This window comes from Pongo pygmaeus, chromosome 4 (assembly GCF_028885625.2).
Source record: "Pongo pygmaeus isolate AG05252 chromosome 4, NHGRI_mPonPyg2-v2.0_pri, whole genome shotgun sequence".
Classification (NCBI taxonomy): domain Eukaryota; kingdom Metazoa; phylum Chordata; class Mammalia; order Primates; family Hominidae; genus Pongo; species Pongo pygmaeus.
Window position 1 is genome coordinate 177,977,899 of NC_072377.2, and position 19,650 is coordinate 177,997,548.

General features: G+C 45.3%; 2 protein-coding genes across 2 annotated transcripts in view; both read left to right on the plus strand.

Moving 5' to 3' along the window:
* Positions 1-3,191: 3,191 nt before the first annotated feature.
* On the plus strand, positions 3,192-4,612 carry LOC129036836 (inorganic pyrophosphatase-like). Its single transcript, XM_054488465.2, has one exon. It carries the CDS (start codon positions 3,408-3,410, stop codon positions 4,284-4,286), a length of 879 nt encoding a protein of 292 aa, XP_054344440.1. The 5' UTR covers positions 3,192-3,407; the 3' UTR covers positions 4,287-4,612.
* Positions 4,613-11,514: 6,902 nt separating this feature from the next.
* ATP6V0E1 (ATPase H+ transporting V0 subunit e1) overlaps positions 11,515-19,650 on the plus strand; it is a 50,137-nt gene continuing 42,001 nt past the window's right edge. The window contains exon 1 of the mRNA XM_054488742.2: positions 11,515-11,730. Within this exon, the coding sequence (XP_054344717.1) occupies positions 11,627-11,730 (104 nt within the window). The 5' untranslated portion in view covers positions 11,515-11,626. The remainder of the gene's footprint in view (positions 11,731-19,650) is intronic.

The following is a 19,650-nucleotide window of genomic DNA, read 5'->3' on the forward strand; positions in this document are numbered from 1 at the left end:
GTAGTTCGAGACCAGCCTGGCCAACATAGTGAAACCCTGTCTCTACTAAAAATACAAAAATTAGCTGGGTGTGGTGGCACGCGCCTGAATCCCAGCTACTTAGGAGGCTGAGGCACGAGAATCACTTGAACCCGGGAGGCGGAGGTTGCAGTGAGCCAAGATTGCACAACTGCACTCTAGCCTGGGAGACAGAGCGAGACTCCATCTCAAAAAAAAAAAAAAATCGTGTGTTCAAAAACCACAAAACTCAAGATGTGCTCTCTGACTTGGCATTGATACACTGAACTCACTGATACAAGGTAGACAGATACTGTCCTGTCCCTGGAGTCAGACAGATTTGGGTTCAAATCCTGCTCTTGTCCTTGGGAGGTCATTTTTCTGATTCTCTGTTTTTCTATCTGTGTAAAAAGCTGCCAGGCACAGTGGCTCACGCTTGTAATCCCAGCACTTTGGAAGCCCGAGGTGGAAAGATTGCTGGAGCCCAGGAGTTTCAGATCAGCCCGCATAACATAGCGAGACCCCATATCGACAAAATAATTTAAAAACTAGCCAGGTGTGGTGGCCCATGCCTGTAGTCCCAGCTACCCAGGAAGCTGAGGTGGGGAGGATTGTTTGAACTCAGAAGGTCAAGACTGCAGTGAGCCATGATGACACTGCACTCCAGTCCGGGCAACAGAGCGGAACCCTGCCTCAAAAATAAAATAACAAATAAATAAAACAGAGTAGGTGCCCACCATACAGCAGCTGTGTAATCATTAACATGCTGAGCTATGTATCTAATGAGTATAATGAGTAGGTTAACTAGTAAATTCTGAAATTTATATTTTCTAATTTGATTATTGTCTTCGTTCTCAACCAATACGTATTTTAGGACTCTAAGAGTTGCATGAAAGTCAGATTTCATACTAAACTCACAGCTCCTTACTCTATAGTCTGATACCTGGTCTGAGCTCCAGGCTCCAGCCATTACTTTCATTAGTCAATTTAAGTTATGATATCATCTAGGAATCAGACTTGGCTTGTTTTCAGCAACTTATTCCAAGAAAAATGACCAATAAAAGCTTTGAGAGCTGCAATCCCCCTGTAGGTATCCAAATCATACCACACTGCTTATACTGAGCCAGGCTGATAATAATAATGCACAATCAAGAGCAGGAACTAGGCCTCAAGTTGAGTTCTAATCTTAGCTCTGTCATTTCCTAGCTGTGTGACCTTGGGCAAACTGCTTAACCTCTCTGGGCCTCAGGTTTGTCATTTATAAAATGGAGATAAAATTAGTACTTACTTCATAGAGTTGTCAGACTTATTACTTGAGATACTGTGTGTAAAGCACAGAGTGCTCAGGAAGTTTTAGCTATTGTCTTAAAGGGGATTGGCAATGGAGTTTGTTCACAGAAACATAGAGAAAAGTTTTTCTCCAGGGAGTTGAGACAAATACTGATTCTTGAAAAAAAGGGAAGGTTTAAGGGCAACAGTGATGTGTTTGGGCTGCTGCAGGAAATGAGGATTGGAGAATGACAGATGGGTGGGCCTGCCTATCAAAGTTCAGGCCATGGGGTATTAGCTTGTTTTCTGGAATGAATGAATTATACAGTTTTCTACTGACCTTTTCATCACATTTGCAGATGTCCATTCCCTTGAGTGGTTCCCTTCTGCTATTCTCGGAAGATGCTAAACTTTTAAACTTCAGATAACTGCTTTTGAATGTCTGCTTTCACATTGCATAGGCATGAGAGATGTTCAGCCACATAATTTTTTTTTTTCAGACAAGGTTTTGCTGTGTCGCCTAGGCTGGAGAGCAGTGGCATGGTTTCAGGTCACTGCAATCTCTGCCTCCCAGGCTCAAGCCATCCTCCCACCTCAGCCTCCCAAGTAACTGGGACTATACAGGCACATGCTACCACTCCCAGCTAGTTTTTGTGGTTTTTGTAAAGACGAGTTTTCGCCACGTTACCTAGGATGGTCTTCAACTCCTGGGCTCAAGCAATTCACTTGCCTCGGCCTCCCAAAGTGCTCGGATTACAGGCATGAACCACCACACCCAGAAGCCACAGAACTTTTGACGTGAGTTGGATGAGCAAGTAATTGAACCTTCCAGGAACCAGACAGAACCCTACTAACCAAGAGTCCACTATTCTCTGCTGATGCTGCAGACTTTGAGCAGTTCCTATCTGATAGTTTACCAGAGTCTTGTTCATTGTCCTTTTAAACTGGTATTTTTTTAATTAGATAAGTAGTGCTTATATATGGTACAAAATTAAAAGGTAAAACAAAAAAGTAGATGGTGAAAAGTATGTTTCTTTGTCACCTTGAGTCTCAGTCACTCAGTTCTCTCCAGAGGCACTGTTTCCAGTTGCTTTTGTATCCTTCCAAAAACAGTATTTATTATATTCATATACAATTGAATGTTTATTGAAAGTTTGATCCATGAGAAAGTCCTCATGAGAAAAGCAGGCCATCCAAATTTAAACAGCTATATAAGGTAGATTTATTATCTGAACACCATAATTACAAAAACATGCACAGATATGAAAATGTTCTTTGCCCATCAGAAATAACTAAATTGGCCGGGCGCGGCAGCTCACACCTGTAATCCCAGCACTTTGGGAGACCGAGGCGGGAGGATCATGAGGTCAGGAGATCAAGACCATCCTGGCTAACACAGCGAAACCCCATCTCCACTAACAAAAAAAAAAATACAACAATTAGTCAGGCGTGGTGGCGAGTGCCTGTAGTCCCAGCTATTCAGGAGGCTGAGGCAGGAGAATGGCATGAATCCAGGAGGTGGAGCTTGCAGTGAGCCAAGATCACACCACTACACTCCAGCCTGGGTGACAGAGCGAGACTCTGTCTCAAAAAAAAAAAAAAAAAAGAGGCCGCGTGCGTTGGCTCACGCCTGTAATCCCAGCACTTTGGAAGGCCGAGGCGGGCGGATCACGAGGTCAGGAGATCAAGACCATCCTGGCTAACACGGTGAAACCCCGTCTCTACTAAAAATACAAAAAAAATTAGCTGGGGGTGGTGGCGGGCGCCTGTAGTCCTAGCTACTCGGAAGGCTGAGGCAGGAGAATGGCATGAACCTAGGAGGCGGAGCTTGCAGTGAGCTGAGATTGCACCACTGCACTCCAGCCTGGGTGACAGAGCGAGACTGTCTCAAAAAAAAAAAAACGGAAAAACACTAAATCAACCACTTTCCAATTTATTCTTAGCAAGAGGGTGGCTAGTTCTAGAATAGGCTTTTAAAGGTCTCATCTTATGCAGCAGATGATGTCTGAATCTTGTGAAGTTGTGTGTAATTTAGGATTCTTTGTATGCTGACTTATTTCTTGAAATAGGAGAGGCTGTCAGTCGGCGCCACGTGTGGGCTGGTGGCTCTGTGGCAGTGGTGGCAGCTGGACTCCAGCACCATGAGCGGCTTCGGCACCAAGGAGCACGCTGCACCCTTCTCCCTGGAGTACCGAGTCTTCCTCAAAAATGAGAAAGGACAATATATCTCTCCATTGAATATATTTCATGATATTCCAATTTATGCAGATAAGGATGTGTTCCACATGGTAGTTGAAGTACCACGGTGGTCTAATGCAAAAATGGAGATTGCTACAAAGGACCCTTTAAACCCCATTAAACAAGACGTGAAAAAAAGAAAACTTCGCTATGTTGTGAATTTGTTCCTGTATAAAGGATATATCTGGAACTATGGTGCCATCCCTCAGACTTGGGAAGACCCAGGGCACAATGATAAACATACTGGCTGTTGTGATTACAATGACCCAATTGATGTGTGTGAAATTGGAAGCAAGGTATGTGCAAGAGGTGAAATAATTGGTGTGAAAGTTCTGGGCATATTGGCTATGATTGACGAAGGGGAAACCGACTGGAAAGTCATTGCCATTAATGTGGATGATCCCGATGCAGCCAATTATAATGATATCAATGATGTCAAACGGCTGAAACCCGGCTACTTAGAGGCTGCTGTGGATTGGTTTAGAAGGTATAAGGTTCCTGATGGAAAACCAGAAAATGAGTTTGCTTTTAATGCAGAATTTAAAGACAAGGACTTTGCAATTGACATTATTAAAAGCACTCATGACCATTGGAAAGCATTAGGGACTAAGAAAACGAATGGAAAAGGAATCAGTTGCATGAACACAATTGTGTCTGAGAGCCCGTTCAAGTGTGATCCCGATGCTGCCAGAGCCATTGTGGATGCTTTGCCACCACCCTGTGAATCTGCCTGCACAGTACCAACAGACATGGACAAGTGGTTCCATCACCAGAAAAACTAATGACATTTCTCTGGAATACAAGCTGATGTTGCTGCATCGTGTTCATCTGGGTGTATTAGATGTAAAAGTAGTAGCTTTTCAAAGCTTTAAATTTGTAGAACTCATCTAAGTAAATTCCGCTGTGACCAATCCAATGTACTCAGAATGTTATCCATCTAAAGCATTTTTCATATCTCAACTAAGAGAACTTTTAGCACATGCTTAAATATCAAGGCAGTTGTCATTTGGAAGTCACTTGTGAATAGATGTGCAAGGGGAGCATATATTGGATGTATATGTTACCATATGTTAGGAAATAAAATTATTTTGCTGAAAAAAAAAAGAAATAGGAGAGGCAACATGGCTCAGTGGAAAGAACAGGAGCTATGAAGAGCTGTGTTCAGATCCAGGCTCTGTCACTGAAAACAGCTATGCTTTGGACAAGTTACAAATTACAAGTTACAAGCCTTTTAGGACTGGGTGCAGTGGCTCACACCTGTAATCCTAGCACTTTGGGAGGCCGAGGCAGGTGAATCACCTGATGTCAGGAGTTCGAGACCAGCCTGGCCAACATGGTGAAACCTTGTCTCTACTAAAAATACAAAATTAGCCAGTTGTGGTGGCGGGCACCTGTAGTCCCAGTTACTCAGGAGGCTGAGACAGGAGAATCACTTGAACCCAGGAGGTGGAGGCTGCAGTGAGCCAAGATCGCGCCACTGCACTCCAGCCTGGGTGAGACAGAGCAAGACTCTGTCTCAAAAATAAATAAATAAATAAACCAAATCTAAGCCTTTTAAAATTATGTACAATAGATTTTAAAATACCTATATTCAGTGTCGTGAGCATTAAATGAGACAGATAATTCAAAGCACCTAGTCCAATGTCTGGCAGGTGGCAATCACTCCAGCAATGGTGGCAGCAGTAGTACTGGTGGCCATACACAGTGCACGTTCCATATACATTACTGGGCTAAGGAGTAATAAATCCTGCTAGGATTTTCAGCTGCCCTAGTAACTTCCAAGTTTCCAGAGTAGCTTGGAAAGGGGCTTTATGACACCATATCTTCGTGAGTCTGCATGCCCGTTTTTACCTACAGGACTGAGTTTAGGAAAGAAGGGCTCCTCAGCTCGTTGCACAATAGTGTTTCAGTCAACTCTTGTTTCCTTGATGCTGCTGGGGGGCCTCTGAGGTTTTTCCTCCGGTGGTGCTTCTCAAACTTTTTGGTCTCAAGACCTGTTTACATATTCAAAAACTATGGAGGACCCAAGGGACTTACATTTATATAGGTTATAGCTATTGATAGTTGCCATGTTAGAAATTAAAACTTCAAATTTTAACATATTAATTTTATTATATTATTATTATTATTTGAGACAAGATCTCACTCTTCACCCAGGCTGTAGTGCAATGGTGCAATTATAGTTCACTGTAACCTTGAACTTGTGGGTTCAAGCAATCCTCCCTCCTCAGCCTCCTAAGTAGCTAGGACTACAGGAGATAACACCACATCAAAATTGTTTTTTGTAGAGATGGGGGTCTCATTATGTTGCCCAGGCTACTCTGGAACTCCTGGCCTCAAGTGATCCTCCTGCTTTAGCCTCCCAAAGCACTGGGATTATAGGTGTGAGTCACTGCATCTGGCCAACATATTTATTTTAAATTCACATAAAAAGAGCAACAAGAAACCCATAACATGTTAACATAACATTTATATGAGAAATAGCTGTTTTTTCCAAAACTAACAAAAAATGTAGTTGGAAGAGTAACATTGTGTTACATTTTGGGAGAATTCCTTGACCTCTGGTTTAATAGAAGACAAATGCATTCTCATAATACTACTGCATTCAATCTGATGTGACATGTTGTTTTAGATGAACTATAGGAAGAAAATTCAGCCTTACAGAGATTCACAGTTAGAAAAGACCTGGTGGGGTGGCCGGGCGTGGTGGCTCATGCCTGTAATCCCAGCACTTTGGGAGGCCAAGGTGGGTGGATCACAAGGTTAGGAGTTTGAGACCAGCCTGGCCAAGACGGTAAAACACCGTCTCCACTACAAATACAAAAATTAGCTGTGCGCAGTGGCAGGTGCCTGTAATCCCAGCTACGCGGGAGGCTGAGGCAGGAGAATTGCTTGAACCCGGGAGATGGAGGTTGCAGTGAGCCGAGATCACGCCACTGCACTCTAGCCTGGGTGACAGAGTAAGACTCCATCTCAAAAAAAGAAAGAAAGAAAGACCTGCTGGGGGAGTCTCGGGGACTCCCCAGGGGTCCTTCGACCACACTGCCCAGAGTCTGATTTGTTTCCTGAAGACTTTAGCGCTGTGAGGGCAGAGAGTATTTCTTCATTTGATGGGTCACTGAATGGGGACAGTTTTCATTTGGTGTGTGATAAAATGCTTTTGACAGATTGGCTGATAGAGGGAGCTATAGGCTAATACTAGCCCACATATATAATACTGAGATACTAACTTTTCTCCTTTCACAGATGAAACCAACAGATTTAGACAGAATTGGTGTCTAAAGAGTTACATCCGGCCGGGTGTGGTGGCTCACGCCTGTAATCCCAGCACTTTGGGAGGCCGAGGCGGGCAGATCACAAGGTCAGGAAATCGAGACCATCCTGGCTAACACGGTGAAACCCCATCTCTACTAAAAATACAAAAAATTAGCTGGGCATGGTGGTGGGCACCTGTAGTCCCAGCTATTCGGGAGGCTGAGGCAGGAGAATGGCGTGAACCCGGGAGGCAGAGGTTGCAGTGAGCCGAGATCACGCCACTGCACTCCAGCCTGGGAGACAGAGCGAGACTCCATCTCAAAACAACAACAACAACAACAACAACAACAACAACAGAGTTACATCCCTGGCCGGGTGCGGTGGCTCACGCCTGTAATCCCAGCACTTTGGGAAGCTGAGGCAGGTGGATCACCTGAGGTCAGGAGTTCGAGACCAGCCTGACCAGTATGGCAAAACCCCATCTCTACTAAAAATAAAATAAAAATAAAAATAAAAATTAGCTGGGCATGTAGCACGTGCCTGTAATCCCAGCTACTCAGAAGGCTGAGGCAGAAGAATCGCTTGAACTCGGGAGGCGGAGGCGGAGGCTGCAGTGAGCTGGGATCGTGCCATTGCACTCCAGCCTGGGCAACAAGAACGAAACTCTGTCTCAAAAAAAAAAGAGTTACATCCTTGCACTTCCAGACATTGCTTCTCAAAGAGGCTGCCTAGAAGATAAAGCAAAGGTCAGACACAAAAAGGGATCAATTTAAGACAAAAATTTCCACTTGTTTAAGAAATGGGAAAGAATTCACAATAGCCAAAAAGCGCAAGCAACCCAAATGTCCATCGATGGATGAATGGATAAACAAAACGTGCTGTATACACACATGGAATATTATTCAGCCTTAAAAAGGAAGGGGACATTCTGACACTTGCACAACATGGATGAGTCTTGAGGATATTAAGTGAATAAGCCAGCCACAAAAGGACAAATGCCATATGATTCCTCTTGAAGGAACCTAGAGTAGTCAAACTCATAGAGACAGAAAGTAGAATGGTGTTTGCCACGGGCTGGGGGAGGGAATATGGGAGGTGGTTGTTTTTTTGTTTGTTTTTTGAGACAGAGTCTTGCTTTGTCATCAGGCTGGAGTGCAGTGGCGTGATCACAGCTTACTGCAGCCTTTACCTCCTGGGCTCAAGCAATCCTCCCACCTCACCCTCCGCAGTAGCTGGGACTACAGGCATGCACCATCATGCCCAGCTAATTTTTTGTTTAAATTTTTTTGTAGAGATTGGGGTCTCACTACTGCACCTGGCCAGAGGTGGTTGTTTAAGGGATATGAAAAAGTTCTGGGCTGGGCGCAGCGGCTCACGCCTGTAATCCCAGCACTTTGGGAGGCCAAGGCGGGCAAATCTCCTGAGGTCAGGAGTTTGAGACCAGCCTGGGCAACATGGCAAAACCCTGTCTCCAACTAAAAATACAAAAATTAGCTGGGTGTGGTGGTGCATGCCTGTAGTCCCAGCTAGTTGGGAGGCTGAGGCAGGAGAATCGTTTGAACCCGGGAGGCGAAGGTTGCAGTGAGCCAAGACCACATCACTGCACTCTAACCTGGATGACAGCGAGACCCTGTCTCTAAATAAATAAATAAATAAATAAATAAAAATTAAAAGGTTAAGAAAGTAACTTTTATGTTACCTGTATTTTACCATTATTAAAAGGAAAGGGCCTGACTGCAGCAGCTCATACCTGTAATCCTAGCATTTTGGGAGGCCAAGGCAGGAGGATTCCTTGAGGCAGGAGTTCAAGACCAGCCTGGGCAACATGGTGAAACCCCATCTCTACACACACACACACACACAAACACACACACATACACAAGCGCACACACACACACACAATTAGGCCAGCATAGTGGCATGCGCCTGTAGTCCTAGCTACTCTGGAGGCCGAGGTGGGAAGATCCCTTGAGCCCGGGAGTTCAAGGCTATAGTAAGCTATGATTGTACCACCATACTCCAGCCTGGGTGACAGAGCATGACTCTACCTCAAAAAAAAGAAAGAAAGAAAGGGGCTGGGCGTGGTAGCTCACTCCTATTATCCCAGCACTTTGGGAGGCCAAGGCGGGCAGATCACTTGAGGTCAGGAGTTTGAGACCAGCCTGGCCAACATGGTGAAACCCCATCTCTACTAAAAATTAAAAAAAAAAAAAATAGCCTGGTGTGGTGGAGGGCGCTGGTAAATCCCAGCTACTCAGGAGGCTGCGGCAGGAGAATCGCTTGAACCAGGGAGGTGGAGGTTGCAGTAAGCCAGTGTTGTGCTACTGCACTCCAGCCTGGGCAACAGAGCGAGATTCCATCAAAAAAAGAAAAAAGAAAGAAAGAGAGAGAGAGAGGAGGGAAGGAAGGAAGGAAGGAAGGAAGGAGAAAGTAGAAATGAACTTCTTTCTCTAATTTTGTTCTGACTGATCTCATTCCTTCTTAGCTACTCAATTCAGTTGCACAATTATTTATTGAGCACATTCTATGTATAAAGTCCTCCCAGAAACAAAGATCAGTGAAACAGTGCCTATTCTCAAGGAGTTGGCCCTCTAGTAGAGGGTCGGTCAGGATACGTATACAACAAGGCCAAAGAGATGCGCTAACAGGATGAAATGGGTCTTGGAGAAGGCAGTGTTTGGACTAGAACTTAAGGACCATAATAGGATTTCTTCTGGGGCTAAGTTTTGGGGAAGCATTATGAGCACAAAGGAGACAAACTAGTTTCCTACATTGCTGATCAGGTTAGAGGCTTAGAATCATGTCTGAAAAGTTGGTACAGATGTTGAAGATTATTGGTCCAGTTTCCCATTTAATACAGGAATCCATTCTACTTGATGAAAGAAATCAGGAGGTAATGCAATGTGGCTACTGCAAGGAAACCATGGTCCCTGGTAAAGCACATTGCATTTAAAGACCTGCTTTCTACCTTGCTTTCACCTGTAAGCTTTATCATCAAGCTCCTCAACCTCTCTGAGAACTGGCTTCCTTGTCTATTCCAAGCTTGGCGCATACTATAACTAACATATGTGAAAATTCTCAGCAAGCGTTATAAGCCCTGTTTATCAGCTCAGCACAGTGGCTTATGCCAGTAATCCCGGCACTTTGGGAGGCTGAGGTGGAGGATCCCTTCAGGCCAGGAGTTTAAGACCTGCCGGGGCAACATAGCGAGGCTCTGTCTCTACAAAACATTTTAAAAATTAGCCGGGTGTGGTGGTGCACACCTGTAGTCCCAGCTCCTCAGGAGGCTGAGGCAGAAGGATGGCTTGAGCCCAGGCGTTCCAGGCAGCAGTGAGCTATGGAGCACCACTGCACTCCAGCCTGGGTGACAGAGCAGGGCCCTGTCTCAAAAAACAAACAAACAAACAAAACTGTTTTACCTTTTTTTTTTCTATTTCTTTTTCTTTTTCTTTTTTTTTTTTTTGGAGGCAGAGTCTCACTCTGTCGCCAAGGCTGGAGTGCAGCGGTGCGATCTCAGCTCACTATAACCTATGTCTCCCAGGGGTTCAAGCGATTCTTGTTTCTCAGCCTCCTGAGTGGCTGGGACTACAGGTGCATACCTGGCCAATTTTTGTATTTTTAGTAGAGATGGGATTTCACCATGTTGCCCAGGCTAGTCTTGAACTACTGACCTCAGGTGATCTGCCCACCTTGGCCTCCCAAAGTGCTGGGATTACAGGTGTGAGCCACCATGCCTGGCCTGTTTTTCTTCTTACTATTCTGGCTAATTTCTACTTGTCTTTCAAGGCTCAGCGAGGACTAGTTGGGTAGAAAGCCTTGCAGGGTCGTCCGCTTACTTTCACACTGCAATGAGTCACCTGTTTGCAAGGTCATCTGCTCCCCAGAATGTGAACTCCCTCAGGGGTGCCTGATTGACTTCTGTAACTCCAGAGCCTGGCACAGCACACAAGATAAATAGTGGTGCACCAGTTAAGAGCCCTGGCCTTGAAAATCATAATCAGGGGTTGAATCCTGGCCCTGCCACTTACTATGTGACTTTGGGCAAGATCCTTAGCCTCTTCCCTGGGCCTCAGTTTCTTCAACTGCAAAGTGGGGATAATAATTACAATTACCTCATAGGCTGAAGTGAGGAGTTCAACACGGGCTCATGCACTTTTTTTTTTCTGTTGAGACAGAGTCTTGCTCTGTCGCCCAGGTTGGAGTGCAGTGGCGTGATCTCGGCTCACTGCAACCTCCACCTCCGAGTTCAAGCGATTCTCCTGCCTCAGCCTCCTGAGTAGCTGGGACCACAGGCACGCGCCACCACACCCGGCTAATTTTTGTATTTTTAGTAGAGACAGGGTTACACCATGTTGGCCAGGCTGGTCTCGAACTCCTGACCTCAAGTGATCCTCCTGCCTCAGCCTCCCAAAGTGTTGGGATTACAGGCGTGAGCCACCGCACCCGGCCTGGGGCTCATGAACTTAAAGATCATGGCCCAGTGCCAGGTACACGGGAATTCAGAATAGTAATAGACAACTATTGTTAAGTTCTCTGTGTCTGTTGCATAAGTAGATGAGGCTGTAGATAACTACACTCTTTGTCTAAAAGGGCCAAGTTCTCAACAGAACACTTTGCTTAGCCCCTGGTGACCGAATCCCTAGCTCTGGGGTGAGCGACATGCCTCCGAGGAGCTGCAGCCAGGAGACAGCCAGGCGAAGGCGGGGCTCTGCCTCTGGGCTCCCCGAGGGGCGGAGGCCGGCGCGCGGGTCACGTGAGGGCGCGGGAGGCGGGGCTTGCATACGCTGGTCACGCGGTCAGCTATTGACACTTCCTGGTGGGATCCGAGTGAGGCGACGGGGTAGGGGCTGGCGCTCAGGCGGCGACCATGGCGTATCACGGCCTCACTGTGCCTCTCATTGTGATGAGCGTGTTCTGGGGCTTCGTGGGCTTCTTGGTGCCTTGGTTCATCCCTAAGGGTCCTAACCGGGGGTAAGTGCGCGAGGCCCGCCTTGGGAGGAACGGGCGGTGAGGAGCCAGCAGGCCGGGGCGGGGAAAGGCACGACCCCAACACGGGTCAGAGAACGTTGCATGGGCGCCCCCCGCGCTGCAGAGTCAGGCCCCCGACCCGGCGGAACTCCTTGTGTTCCTTTTCACAGCAGCTTCAGTGTCCTCCGGCCTGAGCGAGTGGAGGGTAACCTTTGGTGGACCCCCCTTGGAAACGAGTTTCAGGGGAATTTTTTTCTCATCATAGTCCTGTGTGGGGAGGTGCAGTCGGAAATGAGCAGGCCGAATCTGGGAGAAACTGGGGTTTGTCCCTAGTCGACTGTCCCCCTTTAGTCCTGCCTTCCACCCACATGAGGCCTCGTTTGCCTGAACTTAAGGATCAAATAAATAAAACAAATTGGTTTCTCTGCCTCCCATGCTGTCGCGGTTGCGTACAGAACAAGCTCGTTCGACAACATTGAGCCCAGGCCTTGCATCTAGTGGGCGCCAGGAGGCGGTTGGGGCCTGATCTAAAGCGAGATTAATTGCCAAAGAGCAGGAGGTATTGTTGAGAAACCCCTGCGTCATGCCTTTTGGAGGGCGCTCCGGCTCTTGTATGTGAGTGTAAGAAGTGCTTAGAATGATTGGCTAAGAAAGAATTTTTTTTTCCAGACTTCTTTGTTGGGTAGAGCTTTGTCTATTTTGGAATTAAACTTTTTAACTGTAGTATAAAATAGAGGCTTAATCTTCAAAGGAGCCTTGGAACACCCTCTTCCTGGTTCCTCTTTTGCTTTTCAGTCATTTTTTTCTCAGTTCAAGATGATGAGAGGTGAAACTTCGACTGAAGTCAGTTTGTCAGAAACAACCATCTCTTGCTTTATTCCTTGAACCTAATTGGTGGCTTCATAGTCCCTGGTTTTCATAGTACTTTGTATGCACAGGAGGCACCCAATAAATACCTGTTGGGTGGATAGTTCTATTGTCTCTATTAAAAGAAAAAGATTTTTGGCCGGGTGCAGTGGCTCACGCCTGTAATCCCAGCACTTTGGGAGGCCGAGGCAGGCGGATCACGAGGTTAGGAGATCGAGACCATCCTGGCTAACACGGTGAAACCCCGTCTCTACTAAAAATACAAAAAATTAGCCGGGCGTGGTGGCGGACGCCTGTAATCCCAGCTACTCGGGAGGCTGAGGCAGGAGAATAGCGTGAACCCGGGAGGCGGAGCTTGCAGTGAGCAGAGATTGCACCACTGCACTCCGGCCTGGGCGACAGAGTGAGACTCCGTCTCAGAAAAGAAAAAGAAAGAAAAAGATTTTTATTACTTCCCTAATATTTTGTGACGTGAACCCCTTTTGCTCCCTGGAATACATTTGCTTTATTAGTCTAAAAAAATTTTTTTTTTAAAGATACATGGTAGATGAATTTTTATCATTTTTAAGTATCAAGTTCCTCCTCCCTGGTAACACCAGTTATATGGGGTCATCTCTCCTACCTATAGAGGTTGATGGACAGAGTCAGAATTCTGGCATTATTAAAGCAATTGTATTAACCAAAGTTAATTAGACTTGTTTTTCCTACTGGAGTTAGAGAACAGCAAAGTGCTGCTTTGTTGTGTTTATATCTTCAACTGTTTCATTACCCTACTGTCTGCCTTTATGGCCTTCGTGCTCAGAAAAGCATTTATTAATGTACTAATAGCACTGACAATTCCGTTCTTAAAGACCATTCTCTCCCCTTCCTTGGGATGTCATTGCCATTATCCAGGGTAATGAAACCCATCCTGTTTCCACTTAGCCCTAGTGAGTGTCATGATTCAGGTATTTGACCAGCTAGTGATATATAGACATGTGTCACTTAACAAAAGGGATACGTTTGAGAAATGTGTTAGTAGGGCTTTTGTGTGAACATCAAAGAGTTTACTTAAACAGATTGTACAGCCTACTACGCACCTAGGCTATATGGTAGAACCTGTTGCCTCTGGGTAGGCTACACACCTGTACAGCATGTTACTGTCCTTAAATACTGTATAGACAAATGTAACACAATGGTATTTGTGTATCTAAACATAGAAAAGGTACAGTAAGAATACATATCAAAGATTTAAAATGGTCCACCTGTATAGGGCGCTTACCATGAATGGAGCTTGCAGGACTGGAAATTGCTGTGAGTGAGTCAGTGACTGGTGAGTGAATGTGAAGAACCAAGACACTGCTGTATACTATGGTAGACTTTAGAAACACTGTATACTTAGGCTACATGAAATTTCTGAAAAAATATTCTTCTTTCTTCAAAAATAACCTTAGCTTCCTGTAACTTTTTTACTTAGACTTTTGAATTCTCTTTAACTTTTTGACTCTTTTGTACTAACACTTGGCTTAAAACACAGGCAAGGCTGGGCACGATGGCTCACACCCATAATATGCAGCACTTTGGGAAGCCGGACAAGAGGATTGCTTGAGACCAGACTGGGCAACATAGTGAGACCTTATCTCTGAAAAAAATTTGTTTTAATTAGTTGAGTATGGTGGTGCACACCTGTGGTCCTAGCTACTGGGGAGGCTGAGTGAGGGGGAGTGTTTGAGACCAGGAGTTCCAGGGTGCAGTAAGCTGTGATCACACCACCGTAGTCCAGCCTGGGCAACAGTGAGACCCCGTCTCTTCAAAAATGAAACAAGTCCAGTGGCAGAGTCTGGGGAAGAGGCTGCAGGCACCATGTCCATTTTCATAGATGGCAGGAAGAAGCCCCTGAAACAGCCCAAGAAGCAGGCCAAGGAGATGGATGAGGAAGATAAGGTTGGTTTTTTTTTTTTTTTAAGACAGAGTCTCACTCTGTCGCCAGGCTGGAGTGCAGTGGCGTGATACTGGCTCGCTGCAACCTCCACCTCTTGGGTTCAAGCAATTCTCCTGCCTCAGCCTCCCGAGTAGCTGGGGTTACAGGCGCGCACCACCATGCCCAGCTAATTTTTGTATTTTTAGTAGAGACGGGGTTTCACCATGTTGGCCAGGATGGTCTCGATCTCTGGACCTCATGATCCCCCCATCTCGGCCTCCCAAAGTGCTAGAATTGCAGGCGTGAGCCACCACGCCCAGCTGGAAGGTACATCTTTTAAACAAAAAGAGGAGCAGAAGAAACTGGAGGAGCCGAAAGTGAAGGCCATGGGGAAGGGGCCCCTGGTCAAAGGTGGAATTAAGAAATCCGGCAAAAAATAAGCTGTTCCATGTGCCTGAGGTGATCGATGGTGACCCTTGATTCCATTTGTATTTAAATATCTGGATTCCTTGCTATAACATCTTTTTTTTTTTTTTTTTTTTTTTTTTGAGATGGACTCTCACTCTTGTCCAGGCTGGAGTGCAGTGGTGCCATCTTGGCTCACTGCAACCTCCACCTGCTGGATTCAAGCAATTCTCCTGCCTCAGCCTCCTGAGTAGCTGGGATTACAGGTGCCCACCACCATGCCTGGCTAATTTTTGTATTTTTAGTAGAGAAGGGGTTTTACCATGTTGGACAGGCTGGTCTTGAACTCCTGACCTCAGGTGATCGTCCGCCTCTGCCTCCCAAAGTGCTGAGATTACATGTGTGAGCTGCCACACCTGGCCCCCTGCTATAACATCTTTTGCCACCTATACTTAGAATGAAGTGTTGTCTTGGAGCCTGTTGTACATTGTACATGTAAGAGTAAACTTTTGAAAACAAATCAAAACACACACAGACACATTGTACAGCTGTATAATTTTTTTTTTTAAGAGTCAGAGAGTCTCACTTTGTCACCCAGGCTGGAGTGCAGTGGCTCCATCATAGCTCACTGCAGCCTTGAACTCCAAGGCTCAAGGGATCCGTCCACCTCAACCTCCCCACTAGCTAGGACTATAGGCGTGCACCACTACACCCAGCTAATTTGTTGTTGTTGTTGTTGTTGTTGTTGTTGTTTTGAGACAGGGTCTCTCTGTTGCCAAGGCTGGTCTCCAACTCTTGACCTCAAGCAGTCCTCCCACCTTGGCCTCCCAAAGTGCTAGGATTACAGGCATAAGCCACCTCGGACCTAATCTATTTTCTTTCTTTATATCCTATCTTATAAGTTTTTTTCCATTAAAATTTTTTTTTAACTTTTTAAACTTTTTTTTTTGTTAAAAACTAAAACACAAACATATTATTTTAGGCCTACACAGGTTCAGGATCATCAAGATGTCATTAGGTGATAGGAATGTTTCAGCTCCATTATAATCTTAGGGGACCACCTGTCGTTTATGCATTCATTGACTGAAAGGTCATTATGTGGCAATTGTCAAGTGCCTGTATTATCTGGGTCCAGTTCACAGCCTCTGCTGCAGTCCTTGCTTTTCCTGCTCTTGGCTGGATTGAGCAGGTCTTGAAACAGTGTCTCTCCTAGGAAGAGTTGCTATAATACATTTTGAGAAACACTGCACCTAAGCAGATGATCCCTGTGACCTTGACGATTTAGTTAACTTTTCCATGTTCCCATTTCCTCATTTTAAAATGGAAACATGCTTTTCTGTAGGGATTTTTTAAAAAAGGAAATACTAGTGCACAATTTAATTAACTTTTCCATGTTCCCATTTCCTCTTTTTAAAATGGAAATAGGCTTTTCTGTGGGGATTTTTAAAAAAGGGAGTATTAAAGCCGAGTTAGTACTAGTTCCCCTTTACCTCTTGAAAATACTGTAAATCAAATTTTTCAGGATACATGAAGGAGCTGAAGTGCTTCACACTAAGGTGAATTGGGGTTTTTTTTTTTGAGACAGAGTCTTCCTCTGTTGCCCAGTCTGGAGTGTGGTGGCGCAGTCTCGGCTCACTGAAACCTCCACCTCCCAGGTTCAAGCGCTTCTCGTACCTCAACCTCCCGAGTAGCTGGGAGTACAGGCGCACGTCACCATGCTTGACTAATTTTTGTATTTTTAGTAGAGGCAGGGTTTCACCATGTTGGCCAGGCTGTTCCCGGACTTTTGGCCTCAAGCGATCCTCTCATCTCGGCCTCCCAACATGTTGGGATAACAGGCTCGAGCAGTGCCCCTAGCTTGTGGTGAATTTTTAATACAGGGGAGCATTTCTGATTTAAATGATCAAAAATATCTTAAAAAAAAATAGAAATGGGCCTGACATGGTGGCTCACACCGGCACTTTGGGAGGCTGAGGTGGGAGGATCACTTGAAGCCAGGAAATAGAGACCAAGCCTGGGCAATAAAGCGAGACCTGGTCTCTACAAAAACAATTTTTAAAAAATTATCTAGGCATGGTGATGTAGACCTGTGGTCCCAGCTTCTCAGGAGGTCAGGTGGGTGGATTGTTTGAGCCCAGGATGTTGAGGCTGCAGTGAGCTATGATCATGCCAGTGCATTCTAGCCTAGGCAACAGAGTGAGACCCCATCCCTTAAAAAAAAAAATTCTCTTGTGCCCTTTCTTTTCCCTGCCTCATCAGGTCCTATAACCTCCTAATTACCCAACTTTCAGCATTCTGGTGTGCAGGGGTCTCTTGGGGAAGATAAATTAACATCGAATACATCTCTGTTTCTCTCCCTTCTTTCTTCCTCACAGGGTTCCTTTATTTATCTCCTTACTGAAGATTTTTTTTTTTTTTTTTTTTTTTTGAGACCTAGTCTTGCTCTGTCACCCAGGCTGGAGTGCAATGGCATGATCTTGGCTCACTACAGCCTCTGCCTCCCGGGTTCAAGCAATTCTCCTGCCTCAGCCTTCCGAGTAGCTGGGATTACAGCCATGCGCCACCATGCCCAGCTCATTTTTGTATTTTTTAGTAGAGATGGGGTTTTGCCATGTTGGCCAGGCTAGTCTGAAACTCCTGACCTCAGGCGATCCACCCACCTTGGCCTCCCAAAGTGCTGAGATGACAGGAGTTGGGCACCATGCCCAGTTGAAGATTTTTTTAAATTTATTTTTTAAAACAGGGTCTTACTCTGTTGCCCAGGCTGGAGTGCAGTGGCACGGTCAGTCATAGCCCGCTGCAGCCTCAACCTGGGCTCACACAATCCTTCTGCCTCAGCCTCCAGCATAGCTGGGACAACAGGCATGCACCACCATGCCCAACCAATTAAAAAAAATGTTGTAGATACTGGGTCTCATTTTATTGCCTAGGCTGGTCTTGAACTTCGGACTTCAAGCAGTCCTCCCACCTCAGCCAACCAAAGTGCTAGGATTACAGATGTGAGCACTGTGCTCAGCCAGGAAAAACTTATGAATCTTTTCTTTTATTAAAAAAAAAAATAGCCTACGATCACTTGGAAAAAACTCTTCAGAATTTATGAATGACCTAAATAAAGCCCCTGGCTCTTTATTTTTGCAACTGAAAAGGGCCAGCTAAAATCAGGTCTGTGCCCGGAATCAGCTTTCCTGATTCCTGACCATTCTAGTTTCTCATGATTTCCCTCTTTACTCTAAAGGAATCCATAGATTCTCTAAAGCTTCCATTTTCTCACAGTGGCTTCCTAACCTGTAGATGTGGGGGAGGAGAAAAGGAAAGAGCGCAGAGATGAGTTTGCTAGTTCAGTCAGCTCCACTTTTCTTTTTTTGTGGTTTGTTTTAATTTTATTTTTATTTTTTGATTATTTTATTTATAAATAATAGAGATGGGCTAGCCGGGCGTGGTGGCTCATGCCTGTAATCCCAGCACTTTGGAAGGCTGAGGTGTATGGATCATTTGGTCAGGAGTTCAAGACCAGCCTGGCCAACATGGTGAAACCTCGTCTCTACTAAAAATACAAAAATTAGCCAGGTGTGGTGGTGTGCGCCTGTAATCCCAGCTACTCTGGAGGCTGAGGCAGGAGAATTGCTTGAGCCCAGGAGGCGGAGGTTGCAGTGAGTTGAGATTGCGCCACTGCACTCCAGCCTGGGCCACAGCGAGACTCTGTCTCAAAAATTAAAAAAAAAAAAAAGTTAAAAAAATACAGATAGGATCTCGCTCTGTTGGCCAGGTTGGTCTTAAATACCTGGCCTCAGCCTCCCAAAGTGCTAAGATTACAGGCTTGAGCCACCATGCCTGTTTTTTTGTTTTGTTTTGTTTTAAAGAGTCTCCCTGTGTTGCCAAGGCCTCGAGGGCAGTAGCGTGCTCATATCTCACTGCAGCCTTGATATCCTGGTCTCTAGTGATCCTCCTGCCTCAGCCTCCTGAGTAGCTGGGACTATAGGCATGCCACTGCGTCCAGCTAACTCCCCTTTTTTCATGAGCAATTTCAAACATGTAGAAAAGTAGGAAGAGTAGTACAATAAGTGCCATATATTACCTCCAAGACTCAGTCATTTTTTAACGTATTCATATTTGCTTTGTCTATGAGTGTGTGTATATATAATTTTGCTGGACCATTTGAAAGTAAATTGCAGTTATTGTGGCATTTCACCACTCAGCATGCAGCTCGTAAGACCAAGCACATTAGGAGCTGATACGTTAATGAGGGAGCTTTTATATGAAACTATTAATACTAAGCAGGTAATACAAAGGAGCCTCAGCTCTTTCAGTTCTATGAGATGGTCTTTTGGAGAAGAGAGAAGACAGGGAAGAGATTCCACAGTGGAGCACGGACTGGGGGAAGATGAGTAAAGGCTTGGAACTGAGAATCCTAGATATAATGTGTTTTGGGGGACAGTGAAGGCACCTGCCTTCAGGAATGAAGGACTGATGTTTGCATGTAGGGGGAGGTGAGAAGGATGGGTGGAGGGAGTCAGTTACAAATGAAGCAGGGGACTTGATTCTGTAGGTCTTCAAACATTTTTATTGTGCAACTGTCAAAATTTCTTTAGCACAATCCCCCATACATATTTATTTATATTTTATAAGTGTAATGTATAAATTATGTGTTTCAAGGAACTGACCAACTCTTACTACCTGCACTGCTGCCAGCCTGATCCACTTGGATTATATAATTCCTCTCAACTGCTTTCTCTGCTTTCTTTTTGCCCTGC

Bases quoted from the DNA above. Each gene is read 5' to 3' on its own strand.
- LOC129036836 (XM_054488465.2), top strand. From the start codon at position 3,408: ATGAGCGGCTTCGGCACCAAGGAGCACGCTGCACCCTTCTCCCTGGAG.